Consider the following 17255-nt stretch of genomic DNA (forward strand, 5'->3'; position numbering starts at 1 on the left):
GTGTCTACATATAATTATCTGACGCTTTGGGATTCACTAGAAGTGTTTCTCAATCTGATGGAATTCAGCCAACGTGAGCATCTGATGTGAGATCAAGGGTAAAAATCACGTTTTATCCTGTTCATTTCAGAAAATCCTGGGCTCCAAGCTGGACCCTGCGTTGCGGTACTTCGGGAGGTCCATGGACGCCAGCTCCGACTTAAACGATGACACCATACCAGATGTCTCAGTGGGGGCTTATGGAATGGTGGTCCAGCTCTGGTGAGACTCGCTCAGTCGTATCTTTCTCTTTTACATTTTTTTTTTTTTCTTAACCCTGCTCTTTCGGGGAACAACTAAATAATTTGGTTTCCCTCAAATCACACGCGTCTCACAAGTTATCTACTCGAGTTACAGTGTTTACTTTAGACTTGATATCAGCACATTGGCAGCTGTTCTTTGCAGCTGAACAACTTATTTTGGTTCACAATAACTCCAAACCCGAAGAAATGAAATTACAGTAGGCTCTGAGAGAAACATCTTATACTTACTGTATCTCCTCCAGTTTTAGTTGACTGAGTGAGATGTGCCGCCTCATGGAAAGCCTTCTCTTACATAACTGTGGGAACGCATTTAGTCTTGTCACCTCCTCCCACTCCATCTAGAGAGCAAAACAGCTGGGTGGATTTGGTTTAAAGAGATTGGATTATGCTGACCATTCCCATCTGGATCTGACACTGCTGCTAACCACTTCCACGTAGTTGCTGATGTCACTTATACAATCAATACATCAATCAATCAATCAGTCAACCAATGAGCCAATCAGTTAATCAACGCATTAACCAATCTGAAGTTGACTCATGACTCAAGTTGCCTTGTGATTGAAGCATCTCTCAGTAGATGTAGTCATTCAAAAACATAAAAGAGCCAGTTAGCTTGATATATGATTATGACTCACTGATTATGACCTCTCCCAGGTCTCGCGGTATGGCCGTGGTGACAGCGAGGGCAACCTTCAACCCTGACACGGTCAGCATCCTGAGTAAGACGTGCAGGGTCAGTGGGAGGCTGGTGTCCTGCTTCAACACCTCAGTCTGTTTCAGCGCCACCTTCAGGCCCAAGATACCTGTAGGACCTGTGGGTAAGCCCTGCTTCTTTTCTTCTGTCTCTCTCTCTCTCTCTCTCTCTCTCTCTCTCTCTCTCTCTCTCTGTCTCTCTGTCTCTCTGTCTCTGTGTTAGTATCTCCCTCTAATTGTGTCTTGTTGCCTGTGCTACTTCTCACCTCAGCTATCAGGTTCAACCTGACCCTGGATGCTGAGCTCCAGTCGTCTCGTGTCACCTCCAGAGGTCAGTTCAGGAACTCAGAGAGAGTCCTGCAGAAAGACATCCGGGTTTCCACCGGGGAGGTCTGTGAGACACTAGAGGTCTTTGTCCAGGTAAAGAGAGATAATATGAAAAGGTTTGATGCTGATTTGCTGAATGAGGTGTGTCTGTTTTTTCTCCTTTGTCAGGCCTTGTTGAATTTCTGTGTTCATTTATAATGGAGGACACATCCTTTTAACAAACTCTTAAAAATCAATCAATTGATCTTATTTCAGGAACATTACCAAGATTAATGTTTACTTGTATGTACAGTACCAGTCAAACATTTGGACACACCTACTCAGTTTTTCTTTAGTTTTACTATTTTCTATATTGTATAATAATAGGGAATACATCTACTTTATTAAATAACATATGGACTCATGTAGTAATCAAAAAAGTGTTAAACAAATCAAAATATATTCTAGATTTTAGATTCTTCGAAGTAGCCACCCTTTGCCTTGATGACAGCTTTGCACACTCTTGGCATTCTTAACCAGCTTCACCTGGAATACTTTTCCAACAGTCTTAAAGGAGTTCCCACATATGCTGAGCACTTGTTGGCTGCTTTTCCTTCACTCTGCGGTCCAACTCATCCCTAACCATCTCAATCGGGTTGAGGTTGGGTGATTGTGGAGGCCAGGTCATCTGATGCAGCACTCCATCACTCTCCTGCTTGGACAAATAGCCCTTACACAGCCTGGAGGTGTGTTGGGTCATTGTCCTGTTGAAAAACAACTGATAGTCTCACAAAGCGCCAACCAGATGGGATGGTGTATCGTTTCCGAATGCTGTGATAGCCATGCTGGTTAAGTGTGCCTTGAATTCTAAATAAATCACAAACAGTGTCACCAGCAAAGCACCCCGACACCATCACACCTCCTCCATGCTTCACGGTGGGAACCACATGCGGAGATCATCATTAACCTACTCTGTGCGTCTCACAAATACACGGCGGTTAGAACCAAAAATCTCACATTTGGATTAATCAGACCAAGGGACAGATTTCCACCGGTCATATGTCCATTGCTCGTGTTTCTTGGCCCAAGCAAGTCTCTTCTTTGTATTGGTGTCCTTTAGTAATGGTTTCTTTGCAGCAACCATGAAGGCTTGATTCACGTAGTCTCCTCTGAACAGTTGATGTTGAGATGTGTCTGTTACTTGAACTCTGTGAAGCATTTATTTGGGCTGCAATTTCTGAGACTGGTAACTCTAATGAACTTATCTTCTGCAGCAGAGGTAACTCTGGGTCTTCCTTTCCTTTGGCGGACCTCATGAGAGCCAGTTTCATCATAGCGCTTGATGGTTTTTGCGATTGTACAAAAGTTCCGGATTGACTGACCTTCATGTCTTAATGTAATGATGGACTGTCGTTTCTCATATTTGAGCTGTTCTTGCCATAATATGGACTTGGTCTTTTACAAAATAGGGATATCTTCTGTATACCACCCCTACCTTGTCACAATGCAACTGATTGGCTCAAACTCATTAAGAAGGAAATTAATTCCACAAATGAACTTTTAAGAAGGCACAACTGTTAATTGAAATGCATTCCAGGTGACTACCTCATGATGCTGGTTGAGAGAATGCCAAGAGTGTGCAAAGCTGTCATCAAGGCAAAGGGTGGCTACTTTGAAGCATCTCAAATATGAAATATATTTTAATTTGTTTAACACTTGTTTGGTTACTATATGATTCCATATGTGTTATTTCATAGTTTTGATGTCTACACTATTATTCTACAATGTATAAAATAGTAAAAATAAAGAAAAACCCTGGAATGAGTAGGTGTGTCCTAACTTTTGGCTGGCACTGTATGTATGTATGATGATGGAAAAAAAACAATGCCCACTACGTTTCTGTATTATCTTGTGGTTTTCTTTTGGATACTTATACAATTCCAATCAGTTAATTGAGTTCTGATCCCGCTGATGAGAATTAGCTTTGTAGTCAAATGAATGAAACTAATACATAAACTCCTATATTTTGCTTACTGTCTGTCTGACAGGAGGCCCCTGACTTTGTGAGCTCAATCGGTCTGCGTGTGGACATCACTCTGCAGGACCCAGACTCCAGTCCTGTTCTGGATGTTCTCAGTCCCACTGCCTGGGAGTTCTTTGTGAGTTACCACTCAATTAAAATATCAATAATATGGGATGTACATTAAATATATGTTGATGTTGCAATTGCTTGCAGTTGTTAGGAGGAATGAAAATATTGTAGTTTTAGACTATTACAGTTGGTAGCGTTATGGTTGTGGAGGAGGCTATGGTTAGGGTTACACCAGTATGTGGTCATGAAACTAGGGGTTAGAGCTACGGTTGTGGTTAGGGCTAGGGTTAGGGTTGAACTGGACGTGGACATGAAGCTGGGATTAGGTTTTGGGTTGTGGTTGAGTGTTAGGGTGGACAAGGGATGTGGACATGAAGCCAGAGTTAGTGTTACAGTTGTGGTTGAGGCTAGGTTTGGGGTTGAACTGGGATAAGGCTCCTCCACAGTTCCCAATACAACAGAATGCTGGGACTAAACACCTACCTCTGCAACTGGATCCTGGACTTCCTGACAGGCCGCCCCCGGGTGGTAAGGGTAGGTAGCAAAACCTCCGCCGCGCTGATCCTCAACACAGGGGCCCCTCAGGGTTGCGTGCTCAGTCCCCTCCTGGACTCCCTGTTCACTCATCATTAAGTTTGCCGATGACACAACAGTGGTAGGCCTGATCACCGACAACGACGAGACAGCCCATAGGGAGGAAGTCAGAGACCTGGCCGTGTGGTGCCAGGAGAACAACCTCTCCCTCAGTGTGATCAAGACAAAGGAGATGACTGTGGACTACAGGAAAAGGAGGACCGAGCACGCCCCCATTCTCATCAGCAGGGCTGTAGTGTAGCAGGTTGAGAACTTCAAGTTCCTTGGCGTCCACATCACAGGAGACTGAAAGGATTTGGCATGGGTCCTCAGATCCTCAAAATGTTCTACAGCTGCATCATCGAGAGCATCCTGATGGGTTGCAACACTGCCTGGAATGGCAACTGCTCTGCCTCCGACCGCAAGGCGCTACAGAGGGTAGTGCATGCGGCCCAGTACATCACCGGGGCCAAGCTTCCTGCCATCCAGGACTTCTATACCTGGCAGTGTCAAAAGAAGGCCCTAAAAATTGTCAAAGACTCCAGCCACTCTAGTCATAGACTGTTCTCTCTGCTACCGCACGGCAAGCGGAACCAAGTCTAGGTTCAAGAGGCTTCTAAACAGCTTCTACCCCCAAACCATAAGACTCCAGAACACCTATTCAAATGGCTACCCAGACTATTTGCATTGCCCCCACCCCCTCTTCTACGCTGCTGCTACTCTCTGTTCTTATCTATGCGTAGTCACTTTAATAACTGTACCTACTTGTACATTTGACCTCAATTACCCTGGACTAACCGGTGCCCTGGACTAACCTGTGCCCTGGACTAACCGGTGCCCTGGACTAACCCGCACATTGACTCTGTACCGGTACCCCCTGTATAAAGCCTCGCTATTGTTTTCTTACTGCTGCTCTGTAATTATTTGTTACTTTTATTTGTTACTTGTTTTTTAGGTATTTTCTTAAAACTGCATTGTTGGTTAAGGGCTTGTAAGAAAGCATTTCACTGTAAGGTCTACCTGTTGTATTCGGCCCATGTAACAAATAAAATTTGATTTGATTTTATGTCGTGTGAACTCTTACAACAGATCCCATTCTCCAAAGACTGTGGCTCTGACGATGTGTGTTTGAGTGACCTGCTCTTGAAGTTGAAGAAAGGAGAGATGATTCCCAGGTGAAATCTGACACTCTCTCAACCTAGCCTAGTAAAACCAGACTGAACACAGGGCTCAATGTTGAGCACAGCATTCAGTCTGGTTAAACCAGGCTACTCTCAACCTACACTCTTCCTCCAAGAGCTCAGGAATAACAGACGTCTCGTATTATTAGACAAGTATTCCCATATGTTTTTCTATGGGAACAGACAAATAAGTCCTGTTCTGTTGGTCTGGTTTAGTGGGAATACACTTCCTCTATAAGTTGAATGACACAGACCGGGATTTAAGCAAACCCCAATGTTCCGACATTGCACTGCACTGGACTTTCAGAAGCAATTTCCTTGACTTTCACAGAGACGGCATTTGCAGTAAACACTACAGATGCGGCTCAAACATAAATAACCTTTAACAGTCAAATGCAGTGTGATTTGTTTGAATACCAGCCGTTATATGACAGACAGACAGACAGACAGACAGACAAGGTCGTTATGACACACAGTAGACAGACAGACACAAACGCACAGACAGCACCTCTTAGAGTGAGTGGTAAGGTCGTAAACCTTGGCCAGTCAGAGGGACATATGTTATTTTCACTGCTCCAGTTAATGGTGACACAATATATGGCCCCATGAGATCTGTTCATGGATCCCCCATCAAACTGTGGTGTCTTCATTCTACAGCATTTTATTTCCCCCATGCACATACAGGTAGAATTATACATTCATTCTGACCCCCTCAGTATTGTTCTGAGTAAAACGAGTGTTGTGTTTTGCAGCTCATATAGGATGCTGGTCAGCTTCAAGGACAAGAGGCTCTCCTTCACTGTGTCTGTGACCAACAAGAAGGAGAATGCGTACAACACCCAAGTCACGGCCACGTACTCCAAAAACCTCTTCTATGCCTCCATCAGTCCTCCAGTATGCATCAGCATCTTTGCTTTGTACACATACGCATGCCCTAGAGGAGGGCTATTTTGATATTTATCAGTAAGCATTTACCTAACGTTGTGTTTCATTTCAGAGTGATGGAACAGAGGTGAAGTGTACGTCCACCAAGGAGTCTCTTACCCTCTCATGCCAGGTGGGGTACCCAGCTTTAAGGCAGAACCAAGAGGTAAGACCTGACGACAAACGACAAGACAGCCGTCGCGTGTGTAGGTCTCTGTCGGCCGGGGTTGCCGTTCCTAAACAATACACTGTTCCCTGCAGGTGACGTTTGGAATCAACTTTGACTTCAACCTGAATCAACTGCAGACCGAAGCCGACGTGAGCTTTGAAGCTCTAAGGTAGCACCTGTTTGCTCGTTCGTGTACCAACCACAGTTGATCATATAGTGTTCTCTGTAAGGACTCTGGGTCTTCTTCTGTTGCACGGGCTTACTTCTCCTCTCTACAGTGACAGCACAGAGGCGAACCCGTCAGACAACCAAGCCTCTATCTCCGTCCCTGTCCACTATGACTCAGAGATCTCCCTCTCCAGGGAAGCCAATCTCAACTTCTATGTGGTTGACATGGACAATGAAGCGAAGACCGCAGTTAATACCTTCAATGACATCGGCCCGGAGTTCAAATTCTCTCTGAAGGTGAGATATCATGCGCACACAGCTACACGGTCCTTTGAGTACTTTACAATGTACACTGGTTTGCCAGTCTGGGGTAAAATACTTCCTTTCCCCTTGTGGTAGAAATGGTAAGAGAAGTATGACGCGTCAATTACAAGTGTCTTCTCTTCTGTTTAGGTCTCTACAGGGAACTTCCCAGTCAGTCTGGCCTACCTCACAGTCTCACTGCCCAGTGCTACAGCTAGAGGGAACCCATTGCTGTACGTGACAGGAGTCAAAACGGTACCTGTGGGTATAAATAACCAGTCAACCTGCCTTGTCTCCAAATAACTAGCTTTGGCAGAGTTTTGTGCCCCTCGTATTCTGTGTCAATAGTCTTTGCTGCCAGGTCCCGTGCCAGTGTTGTTTTGGAATACAGCTGGGTTGTGCTCAGGAGAGAGAAAACAGAGCGAAACAGATTAAGCGCAACGCGGGGCTCTATTCAATCCGTAGTGCTGAAGATCCGCTTTAGAGCGCGATTGACAATTAAAGGCAATGTTCCCGCGGTCGGACACTGCATTCCCGGTCCCGCGGTCGGACACTGCATTCCCCATTCCCGCGGTTGGACACTGCATTCCCTTTCCCGCGGTTGGACACTGCATTCCCTTTCCCGCGGTTGGACACTGCATTCCCGTTCCCGCGGTCGGACACTGCATTCCCGTTCCCGCGGTCGGACACTGCATTCCCATTCCCGCGGTCGGACACTGCATTCCCATTCCCGCGGTCGGACACTGCATTCTCCGTTCCCGCGGTCGGACACTGCATTCCCATTCCCGCGGTCGGACACTGCATTCCCCGTTCCCGCGGTTGGACACTGCATTCCCCGTTCCCGCGGTTGGACACTGCTTTCCCCGTTCCCGCGGTTGGACACTGCATTCCCCGTTCCCGCGGTCGGACACTGCATTCCCCGTTCCCGCGGTCGGACACTGCATTCCCATTCCCGCGGTCGGACACTGCATTCCCCGTTCCCGCGGTTGGACACTGCATTCCCATTCCCGCGGTCGGACACTGCATTCCCATTCCCGCGGTCGGACACTGCATTCCCATTCCCGCGGTCGGACACTGCATTCCCATTCCCGCGGTCGGACACTGCATTCCCCGTTCCCGCGGTTGGACACTGCATTCCCAGTGAACGGTGCATATTTCAACTCAATCGGAAATGACCTTTACATTTTAACGTATATCTTCCGCGATACTTCAGTGTGTCACGAACTGGCTCGTAGCCCGTAACAAAAAGGGAGACAACGTGGAGATCAAGGAATAACAAAAATATATTTATTCACTAAAGTAAACTATAAACAAGTAACAATGGTGTGTGTAGTCAGTAGTGTAAGTGGTTGCGTGCGTGCATGCAATAATGAGGGGTGTTGAATAGTGCCAAAGCAAACAAACAAACAAAACAGCCACGACCAAAATCTAACAGTGTGTCTGCGTGGAGAATGTCCCATTTCGCTGACGACCCTCCGCACCCCGGCATCCTATCAAGAGCAAAAGAGAGAGAATTCGGCAGACAGAGTGGGAGGGTCGTCGCAAGTGAAACTGATTGAATCCAGCCCGATGATGTGCCACCTGACCAATACGAATACAAATGTTGTTGCTGTTCTGCAGGCTGGCGAAGTGAGCTGTGAAGTAACCAGCCTCGTCAACCCTCTGAAGATCAGTGAGAAGCCTTACACAGCATCCTTCTCCAAGGAGAACCTAATGGGCACAGAGGATCTGGTGCGTGTGTGCGTGTGCGTGTGCGTGTGTGTGTGTGTGTGTGTGTGTGTGTGTGTGTGTGTGTGTGTGTGTGTGTGTGTGTGTGTTCTTTTGACAGACAGAGACAAAGATAGAGTCACAGTGTATATCTGATGATCTCCTCTGAATACATGTCCTATTGTTTTTCTGATATTTCCAGAACTGTAAGACAGCCAAGTGCCAGCCTATGAAGTGTGTCCTGAAAGACATGGGGATAAAGAGCGATTTCTTCGTGAACGTGACCACGCGGATATGGAACGGTACCTTTGCTGCTGTACGTATAGATCGCACATTCATCTACTCCTCGTCATTTACATGCTTGCTGCTCCTCCTCCCATGGAGCGGCGTCCTCTCATTGCCTCTTTCGTTCTCCTCTTGTCTTGTCTCTGAGCAGTCATCCTTCCAGTCCACTGTGCTGACTGTGAGCACAGAGATAGAGACCTCCGAGCCTGAACTGCTGGTCGTCTCTCACAAGCACCTGACGGTACAGGACTAATACAGCCTCACCTAATATCTTTGAAACCCAGAGAGAAGCTGTTAAAAAATAAAAAAAATATGAAGTGCCTTGTTTTTGTTGTTTTGTACAAGTTCTACACTGCCCTCTCCTGGATCTAGGATGAACAGCATATTAACAGCTACAAGACTTGTATTGCCTGACCGTTCGTAAGCATGATACATCCCGCCTCCTGTCCTGTCTGCAGGTTGGCGTCACCATCAGTAAACCAGGGGTGAAAGGAGAGGTGCCTGTAGGCGTTATTGCGGGCAGTGTGATTGGAGGCCTGCTTCTATTGGCTCTGGTTATTGGCCTGCTTTGGAAGGTATTGTATGCATTCAGTCTTTTGTTGACTTTACTGCTGTAAAACTCTCTTCACAGCAGATGCTCTGAGCTTATCCTACCAAGACCAAGAAGTACTACCATGTCATCTCTTACGTCTGTGTGCCTCTCTCCCTCTCCCTCTCTGTCTCTTCCTCTGTCTCTCTCTCTCTTTCTCTCTCTCCCTCTCCCCCAGTTTGGCTTCTTCCGGAGAAAGTACAAGCAGCTGATGCAGAACACTGAGGAGGATGAGGCAGAGACAGAGGGACTGGAGAACACAGCAGCGTGAGAACCAGGCACGGGAAAGAACCCATCTCGGAAACGACAATGTGCCTACAGACTGAGAACACATAATGGCCAACGGACCACAACCACACATAAACAGTAACTGAACAAACATGAGTTGTACATACATATTGAGCCAAGGGCTTGTTAGTGGAAAGGGGCTGTCTGGTTGGGTTGGTGGCTTTAAAATGGTTTGGGTTGTGAAGTGAATGGAGTGTTTTGAGTGAGCAGAAAGACATTGGCCCTCTGACCATCAAACACATCCATACAAAGACCCGATTATGTCTGCCATCTTGGATCCTCTATAGGAAAGTAAATAATCTACGGTGCATTTTTTACTCGCTGAATTCATACTTGGGTACTGGTTTATTTTTGTTCAAATAATTGTTGCTTTTTTAGTCATAGGCCTATTGTTGGATAAGAAGCTTGTGTATAAGCATTTGTCATCTCTCTGGATGGTACTGTGCAATTTACTGTGCAATTGGTTGGAAAGCACAGAAGTATATTATCAATAGCCTTTCAAATGGATATGGAAAATAGCCTACGCATAAGAGATTGTAGACAATCGGCATGGTTATCACATGTTGGCATTCATGTTGGCATTCTCAGTGTTTCCCTTTGCATCCGTTGATGCTGAGGCATCCTTTTTTTTGTTGTGTGTACCTAATAGCAACATTTGAACAGAATCCACAACCCTTCTTTCCTACTTTCACTGGTGCACTTCCTGCTTCTTGAGTATCTCAGTCGCGGTTTTCCAGAGACAACACTGTATAGTTACTACTAGCCGTACAACTGTGAAGACACCGGCTTTAGAAAATACACTGTATTCAGATCAGATTCATATAAAAATGGATGTATTTACTATTTGTAAAAATGTTGCGATATCAGAGCAAAAGGCCGTTTTTGAATGTGTAGAAAATGAGACTATTTATTGTGTGACTTAAATATGAAATATGTATCATTCGGATACATTATCATCCATTTAAAAAAGTGTTTTACGTATTCCCTACACAGCGAAAGTAGAAAATAAAGTATTGGAAGCGTGTGCTGGTTCATTTGTTTATTTGTAAAGTTACTGTATCGTGATTGGGAGAAAAGCAAAGCTCGGTGTAAAGGTATGCGCAGTAGCAAAGACTAAACCCTCTGAGAGAATGTTTACGAGAAAAAATGTCCCACTGTTATTTTTCCAGATATATTTTCAATGGGTACATGCCACTTCTTTCCTGAACATTTTATAGCATTCAAACGTTTGAAAGTGTTGTGTATATATACTGATGGTACATTTTATTTCATTAAAACTTTACGTACATAAAGGTGTGACTGACTATATTTTTGGATTAGGGACAGCTTTAAAAAACGGATACAGTGTGTATTACCTAATATTTGGCATAAAAAAAGCTCCTAGATGAGGTTAGAGGTCAACTCTGGCATGTCCACTGGCACTCTTTGTTCTCTTTCCAACAGGACTCGTCAGCTTCATACACCTCCTACCAAAGACAGAAAACATCCCCCCAGCATTAGCTTCCTGTGGAACTAATTGCACTAATTCAAACTGTGTCTTCAGACAGGCTCTGCAGCCATGTGACTGAGTCATTTGACAATGATTAGTTTAGTTGTGGAAGTTCACACAACTCTTACTTAAAGTTAAACTTCGGGATTTTGGCAGTGAAGTGTAGTAATTGCATTGTTACTGCACAGGTATATGAGCAACTTAATTGAAAGTGTTTACTAAATGTATGTATGGGTACAATGTAGTACAGAATGGTCACAAGACATAGGATAATCATTAAAGGGATACTTCAGAATTTTGGCAACGAACCCCTAATCTACTTCCCCAGAGTCAGATGAACTCATGGATACCATTTTTATGTCTCTGCATCCAGTATGAAGGAAGTTAAGAGGTAGTTTTGCTAACCCGTGTTAGCGCAATGACTGGAAGCCTATGGCATCTACGAGTATGCTAACAGTTACCATAAGACTTCCAGCCATTGAGCTAACGCCAGTTAGCAATTGCGCTAACGCTAGTTAACAACTTCCGTCAAACGGCACACAGAGTATCCACGAGTTCATCTGACTCTGGGGAAGTAGATTAGGGGTTCGTTGCCAAAATTCTGAAGTATCCCTTTAATGATTACCCTATGTCCCATGACCATTCTGTACTACATCGTACCCATACATACATTTAGTAAAAACTTTTAAAAGAAGTTGAATCGATACCTGTGCAGTAACAATATCGACTACAGAAACAACATTGTGTTAATGTGTGTATTTCAGCAATAACAATAGGAACCCTTCTGCGCTTTTCCGTCTCTAGTCACATGATCAGGTCCTGCTCACCTTCTTCCATATGGGCACGGTGGCTTTCAGGGTATCTATACAGTACTGCACTGCCTCCAGAGAGTCCCCCCGGTGAGGAGACGAGATGCCGATGATCACACTGGCCTCAGTCACAGGCACCACCCTGGAAAATAAAAGAATACATGTCTTATAGCATAGTTATTCTATAGTTAGTGTCACAGTTCCCCCACCCATAGTCCGACATACAGTAGTAACTAAGTGGTTGGTTGGTTGTGTTGGTTGGTTGTGTTGGTTGTGTTGGTTGGTTGGTTGGTTGGGTGGGTAGTTTACCAGGAATGAGACAGTAAGAGATTTGTGAATCTCACCCCAGTCGATGATGAACACAGATGTGCCTGACAGTCGGCCATCTTGCCCTGATGTCAGTGTATATCTTCCTGAGTTCTGATTCGGCCATTGGGATGTAGGCTTCATACTCCAGCTGCATCACTTTCATCCCTTCGAAACTGTCCCTCGTCGTCCCTGAAATAATGAATCACAATCATCACTGGCATTATGGCCTCAGCTTGGACTGAACATACTATGTGCCACAACCCTGTGTTAGCCTGCTGAACTAAAAGCTAGGCATTCATCGAACCACCTCCATTAAACATGTCAAATTCAACTCAAATTTTATTGGTCACATACACATGGTTAGCAGATGTTAATGCGAGTGTAGCGAAATGCTTGTGCTTCTAGCTCCGACCGCACAGTAATATCTTAACAACTAATCTAACAATTTCACAACAACTACCTTATGCACACAAGTGTAAAGGAATGAATACGAATATGTACATATAAAATGTATATGGATGAGCGATGGCCTATGTCATCGCAAGATGCAGTAGATGGTATAGAGTAGAGTATATACATATGGGATGAGTAATGTAGGGTATGTAAACATTATATAAAGTGCCATTGTTTAAAGTGGTTAGTGATACAGTTATTACATCAAGATGCAGTAGATGGTATAGAGTACAGTATATACATATGAGATGAGTAATGTAGGATATGTAAACATTATATAAAGTGGCATTGTTTAAAGTGACTGGTGATACAGTTATTACATCCGATTTTTAATTATTAAAGTGGCCAGAGATTTGAGTCAGTATGTTGGCAGCAGCCACTCAACTATAGTGATGGCTGTTTAACAGTGTGATGGCCTTGAGATAGAAGCTGTTTTTCAGTCTCTTGGTCCCAGCTTTGATGCACCTGTACTGACCTCGCCTTCTGGATGATAGCGGGGTTAACAGGCAGTGGCTCGGTTGGTTGTTGTCCTTGATGATCTTTATGGCCTTCCTGTAACATCGGGTGGTGTAGGTGTCCTGGAGGGAAGGTAGTTTGCCCCCGGTGATGCGTTGTGCAGACCTCACTACCCTCTGGAGAGCCTTAAGGTTGTGGGCGGTGATACAGCCCGACAGGATGCTCTCGATTGTGTATCTAAGTGTTTTTGGTGACAAGACACATTTCTTCAGCCTCCTGAGGTTGAAGAGGCGCTGTTGCGCCTTCTTCACCGCGCTGTCTGTGTGGGTGGACCATTTCAGTTTGTCTGTGATGTGTACGCCGAGGAACTTAAAACTTTCCACCTTCTCCACTACTGTCCCGTCAATGTGGATAGGGGGGTGCTCCCTCTGCTGTTTCCTGAAGTCCACGATCATCTCCTTTGTTTTGTTGATGTTGAGTGTGCGGTTGTTTTCCTGACACCACACTCCGAGGGCCCTCACCTCCTCCCTGTAGGCCGTCTCGTCGTTGTTGGTAATCAAGCCTACCACTGTAGTGTCGTCTGCAAACTTGATGATTGAGTTGGAGGCGTGCATGGCCACGCAGTCATGGGTGAACAGGAGAGGGCTGAGAACGCACCCTTGTGGGGCCCCAGTGTTTAGGATCAGCGGGGTGGAGATGTTGTTTCCTACCCTCACCACCTGGGGGCGGCCCATTAGAAAGTTCAGGACCCAGTTTCACAGGGCGGAGTCGAGACCCAGGGTCTCAAGCTTAATCGGCGTACACATCACAGACAAACTGAAATGGTGTTAAATGTGTAGCGTCATAGCATTCTTACAACAGCATTCTTACATAGGTATTCCTCTTGTCCAGATGGGTTAGGTCAGTGTGCAGTGTGATTGCGATTGCGTCATCTGTGGACCTATTGGGGCGATAAGCAAACTGGAGTGGGTCTAGGGTGTCAGGTAGGGTTGAGGCGATATGATCCTTGACTAGTCTCTCAAAGCACTTCATGATGACGGAAGTGAGTGCTACGGGGCGGTAGTCATTTAGCTCAGTTACCTTAGCTTTCTTGGGAACAGGAACAATGGTGGCCCTCTTGAAGCATGTGGGAACAGCAGACTGGGATCGGGATTGGTTGAATATGTCCGTAAACACACCAGCCAGCTGGTCTGCGCATGCTCTGAGGCCGTCTGGGCCGGCAGCCTTGCGAGGGGTAACACGTTTAAATGTTTTACTCACGTCGGCTGCAGTGAAGGAGATCCCGCAGGTTTTGGTAGTGGGCCGTGTCAGTGGCACTGTATTGTCCTCAAAGCAAGCAAAGAATTTGTTTAGTTTGTCTGGGAGCAAGACGTTGGTGTCCGCGACGGGGCTGGTTTTCTGTTTGTAGTCCATGATTGTCTGTAGACCGTGTCTGAGCAGCTGAATTGTGACTCCACTTTGTCTCTATACTGACGCTTAGCTTGTTTGATTGCCTTGCGGAGGGAATAGCTACACTGTTTGTATTCGGTCATGTTTCCGGTCGCCTTGCCATGATTAAAAGCAGTGGTTCGCGCTTTCAGTTTTGCGCGAATGCCTCCATCAATCCACGGTCTCCGGTTGGGGAAGGTTTTAATAGTCACCGTGGGTACAACATCACCAATGCACTTGCTAATAAACTCCCGCACCGAATCAGCGTATGCATCAATGTTGTTGTCTGAGGCTATCCGGATCTCACAGGTTACTCACTCAATGCTGCTTAATCATTCTTGTTTTAAACAGAAATATCCATGACACCTTACATTGGTCAGTAAAACAGTGAGTGTTCTGATAAAACAGTAGACATAAAACAGTAGTTGAGCTGAGCTGTGTGTACTCCTTACCCACCTATGAAGATGGAGATGGCTCCACAGGAAGGGCAAGTGACAGAGTCTGACACTGTGTCCACAGAGAGTTTGTCATGTGTCAGTTTAACGAGATCCCTGGGATCCCCTTCCGCCTCAGCCATCTGGGTTAGGAATGAGGGATGAGGACTCTAAAAGAAGCAGACATTTGACATTCAATTGAAATTGGTGGAGATTGTGAAAAAAATAGTCTAATTTACCGCAGGGGACAAAAATCTGAACCTAAAGGCAAAGTAATTCAAAAGGACAATACTGCATATGCAATATGAATTTGTCTTCCATGATTAAGAGAGTAAATGTTAATAAATTGTTTTACCTAAATTATGTTTAATTTATCCTCCACTTAACGGCGGAATGACAGCAACCTCATCCCCATCCCTAAGGCTCACACGCACGTCCCCAAGGGCCAGGTACTCCTGTCGCACAGCCAAAACAACTGAATCGCGCACAGCAGATAGTCTTGGGAATAAAGAAAATACATGACATTAATAAAGTAACGAGTTAAATGACTAAGATATCTTCTAATTGAACTTGTAGGGTCTCGTATTTACCTGGGGTGTCTGCTGACAAGGTCTTGCCACAGCTCGACGGTCGTCAGTTCTGAGGCGACCCTGATCGTCTCCGATTTGAGTCCCGTCAGCTCGGCACTTTTGGCGAAATAGAACACTGACACCTATTGAACACGTAAAAACACACACATTGCTGTAGGCCTACGGTTGACAGATATGAAGACACTGACAGTTTAGAATAATATTGAAATACTTCTGCATCCCACTTGTTTTATTTTTGGCAAATACAAACCGCCAACTGCGCTTACCTCGATAGTCATGGATTAAGTTGTATCCGCAACATTGATAAATTAATGTAGACTACTATGTTACTACTGCAGGACTCCAGACCCTTAGACTACCAAGGGAGAATCTCAATTGCAACCTCCGGGCGTCCACTCTCCTCGCCTCCTTCTCAAAACCCATTGGATGAGATAGCCATAGATCCCGCCCCTCTGAGCTTCTCCTCCAATGGGTTCTGAGAAGGAGGCAGAAGCGAGACCGCGAGGTAAAATCAATTGAGATTTGTTCCATGCATCTCTACGTTACACTCACTCCTCCTTGCAGTCAGCTGACTAGAAGGCAGGAAATAGGAGGAGCGTAACATTCACTCCAAAACTAACAGACAGGCCACCAGATGTCCCCATAACACATTACAAATGTAGGCTAGACCCAAAGAAAACAATCTAAAACCACATTTTTCCCCCCTATCATTCACAGCTGTTATGCCATACTCTCTACTTCAACGTCTCTCTGGTATTGCTATTTGAGGTTTAACCTATGTAAACTAGTACTAATATGTATCGGTTGCAAAAGGTTGTAAATGTCAAATTAACCATTTAAAGGGGCAATCTACAATTGCCATATCAATTTTTGGACTTAGACAGTAATGATATGTACCAATTGATCCTTGAAGAATATAAACGTATAAATGCCTCGTGAGCTTAGTTCAACTGTCGTACCCCATCAGAACCCACAATGTAAGCTTGTTTACTCAGATGTTTGTAAACAAAGTAAATGTAAACAAGCACTGCCTCAAATTATGATTAATATAATGTTGATATCGATGTTGATATCATGGATGGGAAAAGGCCTTGCATCCATAGCAGCTGTCTCTTAATTTGAGAGTGGTTACATTTCTCCAGCCCCATAGAAATATAAAGGTAATTTCCGATTGAGAAGAGATTCTCCAGCTTTAACCTTGAATGCAACGTGAGATGCTACCTGTTGACCCGTTGAGACATATGGGGAAGATCCATATACAAGCAACACTAAGGCTGTTCAACGGGCAGCTAAACTTTGGTTAATGAATTACGTTTATCTTTAAAAGCCTCTTTGGAGACGGGATTGGACAGCCTATATTTATATATTTGACCCCAGCGAATGAGGGCCAAACAACTGTCCAATCTATTATTGGAATGGTGGTATTCTAACAGCTATTATTATCATCTGTTAGTCGCTATCTATTCACACTGCAATGGAGCACTTAAAAAGATTAACGCATCAAAACTGGAGCTGAGGCCACAGCCTATGCTTGGGGGTACTAGCCCACTGGAAAAGAATTCTGGAGCTGAGGCCACAGCCTATGCTTGGGGGTACTAGCCCACTGGGAAAGAATTCTGCCCATTCCAGTAACTCTTTCTGCATTTGTATTTCTCGCTTGACAAGAAATCACTCTTGTAATATTTTTGTTGTTGTTGCATCAAATTA

The 17255-nt window shown here is 44.9% G+C and overlaps 2 protein-coding genes across 3 annotated transcripts in view; one reads left to right on the forward strand and one right to left on the reverse strand.

The window, feature by feature from the left end:
• LOC139408895 (integrin alpha-2-like) overlaps positions 1-10872 on the forward strand; it is a 30205-nt gene extending 19333 nt beyond the window's left edge. The window contains exons 15-29 of the mRNA XM_071153327.1: positions 131-261; positions 957-1120; positions 1267-1415; positions 3350-3460; positions 5056-5141; positions 5900-6041; positions 6145-6237; positions 6333-6409; positions 6519-6705; positions 6862-6972; positions 8332-8442; positions 8621-8734; positions 8855-8944; positions 9162-9278; positions 9471-10872. Of these exons, the coding sequence (XP_071009428.1) occupies positions 131-261; positions 957-1120; positions 1267-1415; positions 3350-3460; positions 5056-5141; positions 5900-6041; positions 6145-6237; positions 6333-6409; positions 6519-6705; positions 6862-6972; positions 8332-8442; positions 8621-8734; positions 8855-8944; positions 9162-9278; positions 9471-9563 (1776 nt within the window). The 3' untranslated portion in view covers positions 9564-10872. The remainder of the gene's footprint in view (positions 1-130; positions 262-956; positions 1121-1266; positions 1416-3349; positions 3461-5055; positions 5142-5899; positions 6042-6144; positions 6238-6332; positions 6410-6518; positions 6706-6861; positions 6973-8331; positions 8443-8620; positions 8735-8854; positions 8945-9161; positions 9279-9470) is intronic.
• Positions 10605-15645, reverse strand: LOC139408896 (molybdopterin synthase catalytic subunit). Of its 2 annotated transcripts, XM_071153330.1 has the most exons (6): positions 15549-15645; positions 15314-15456; positions 14981-15128; positions 12223-12376; positions 11897-12020; positions 10753-11046 (listed from the first exon to the last, which is right to left on the reverse strand). In XM_071153330.1, the coding sequence occupies exons 3-6, from the start codon at positions 15099-15101 to the stop codon at positions 10978-10980; spliced, it is 468 nt and encodes a 155-aa protein (XP_071009431.1). In that variant the 5' UTR covers positions 15102-15128; positions 15314-15456; positions 15549-15645; the 3' UTR covers positions 10753-10977. The 2 variants fall into 2 exon arrangements, with proteins under 2 accessions (XP_071009430.1, XP_071009431.1); XM_071153329.1 differs by lacking the exons at positions 14981-15128; positions 15314-15456; positions 15549-15645 and adding an exon at positions 13116-13915 and having other exon boundaries at positions 10605-11046.
• Positions 15646-17255: the final 1610 nt, after the last annotated feature.

Source organism: Oncorhynchus clarkii, chromosome 5 (assembly GCF_045791955.1).
Source record: "Oncorhynchus clarkii lewisi isolate Uvic-CL-2024 chromosome 5, UVic_Ocla_1.0, whole genome shotgun sequence".
NCBI lineage: Eukaryota > Metazoa > Chordata > Actinopteri > Salmoniformes > Salmonidae > Oncorhynchus > Oncorhynchus clarkii.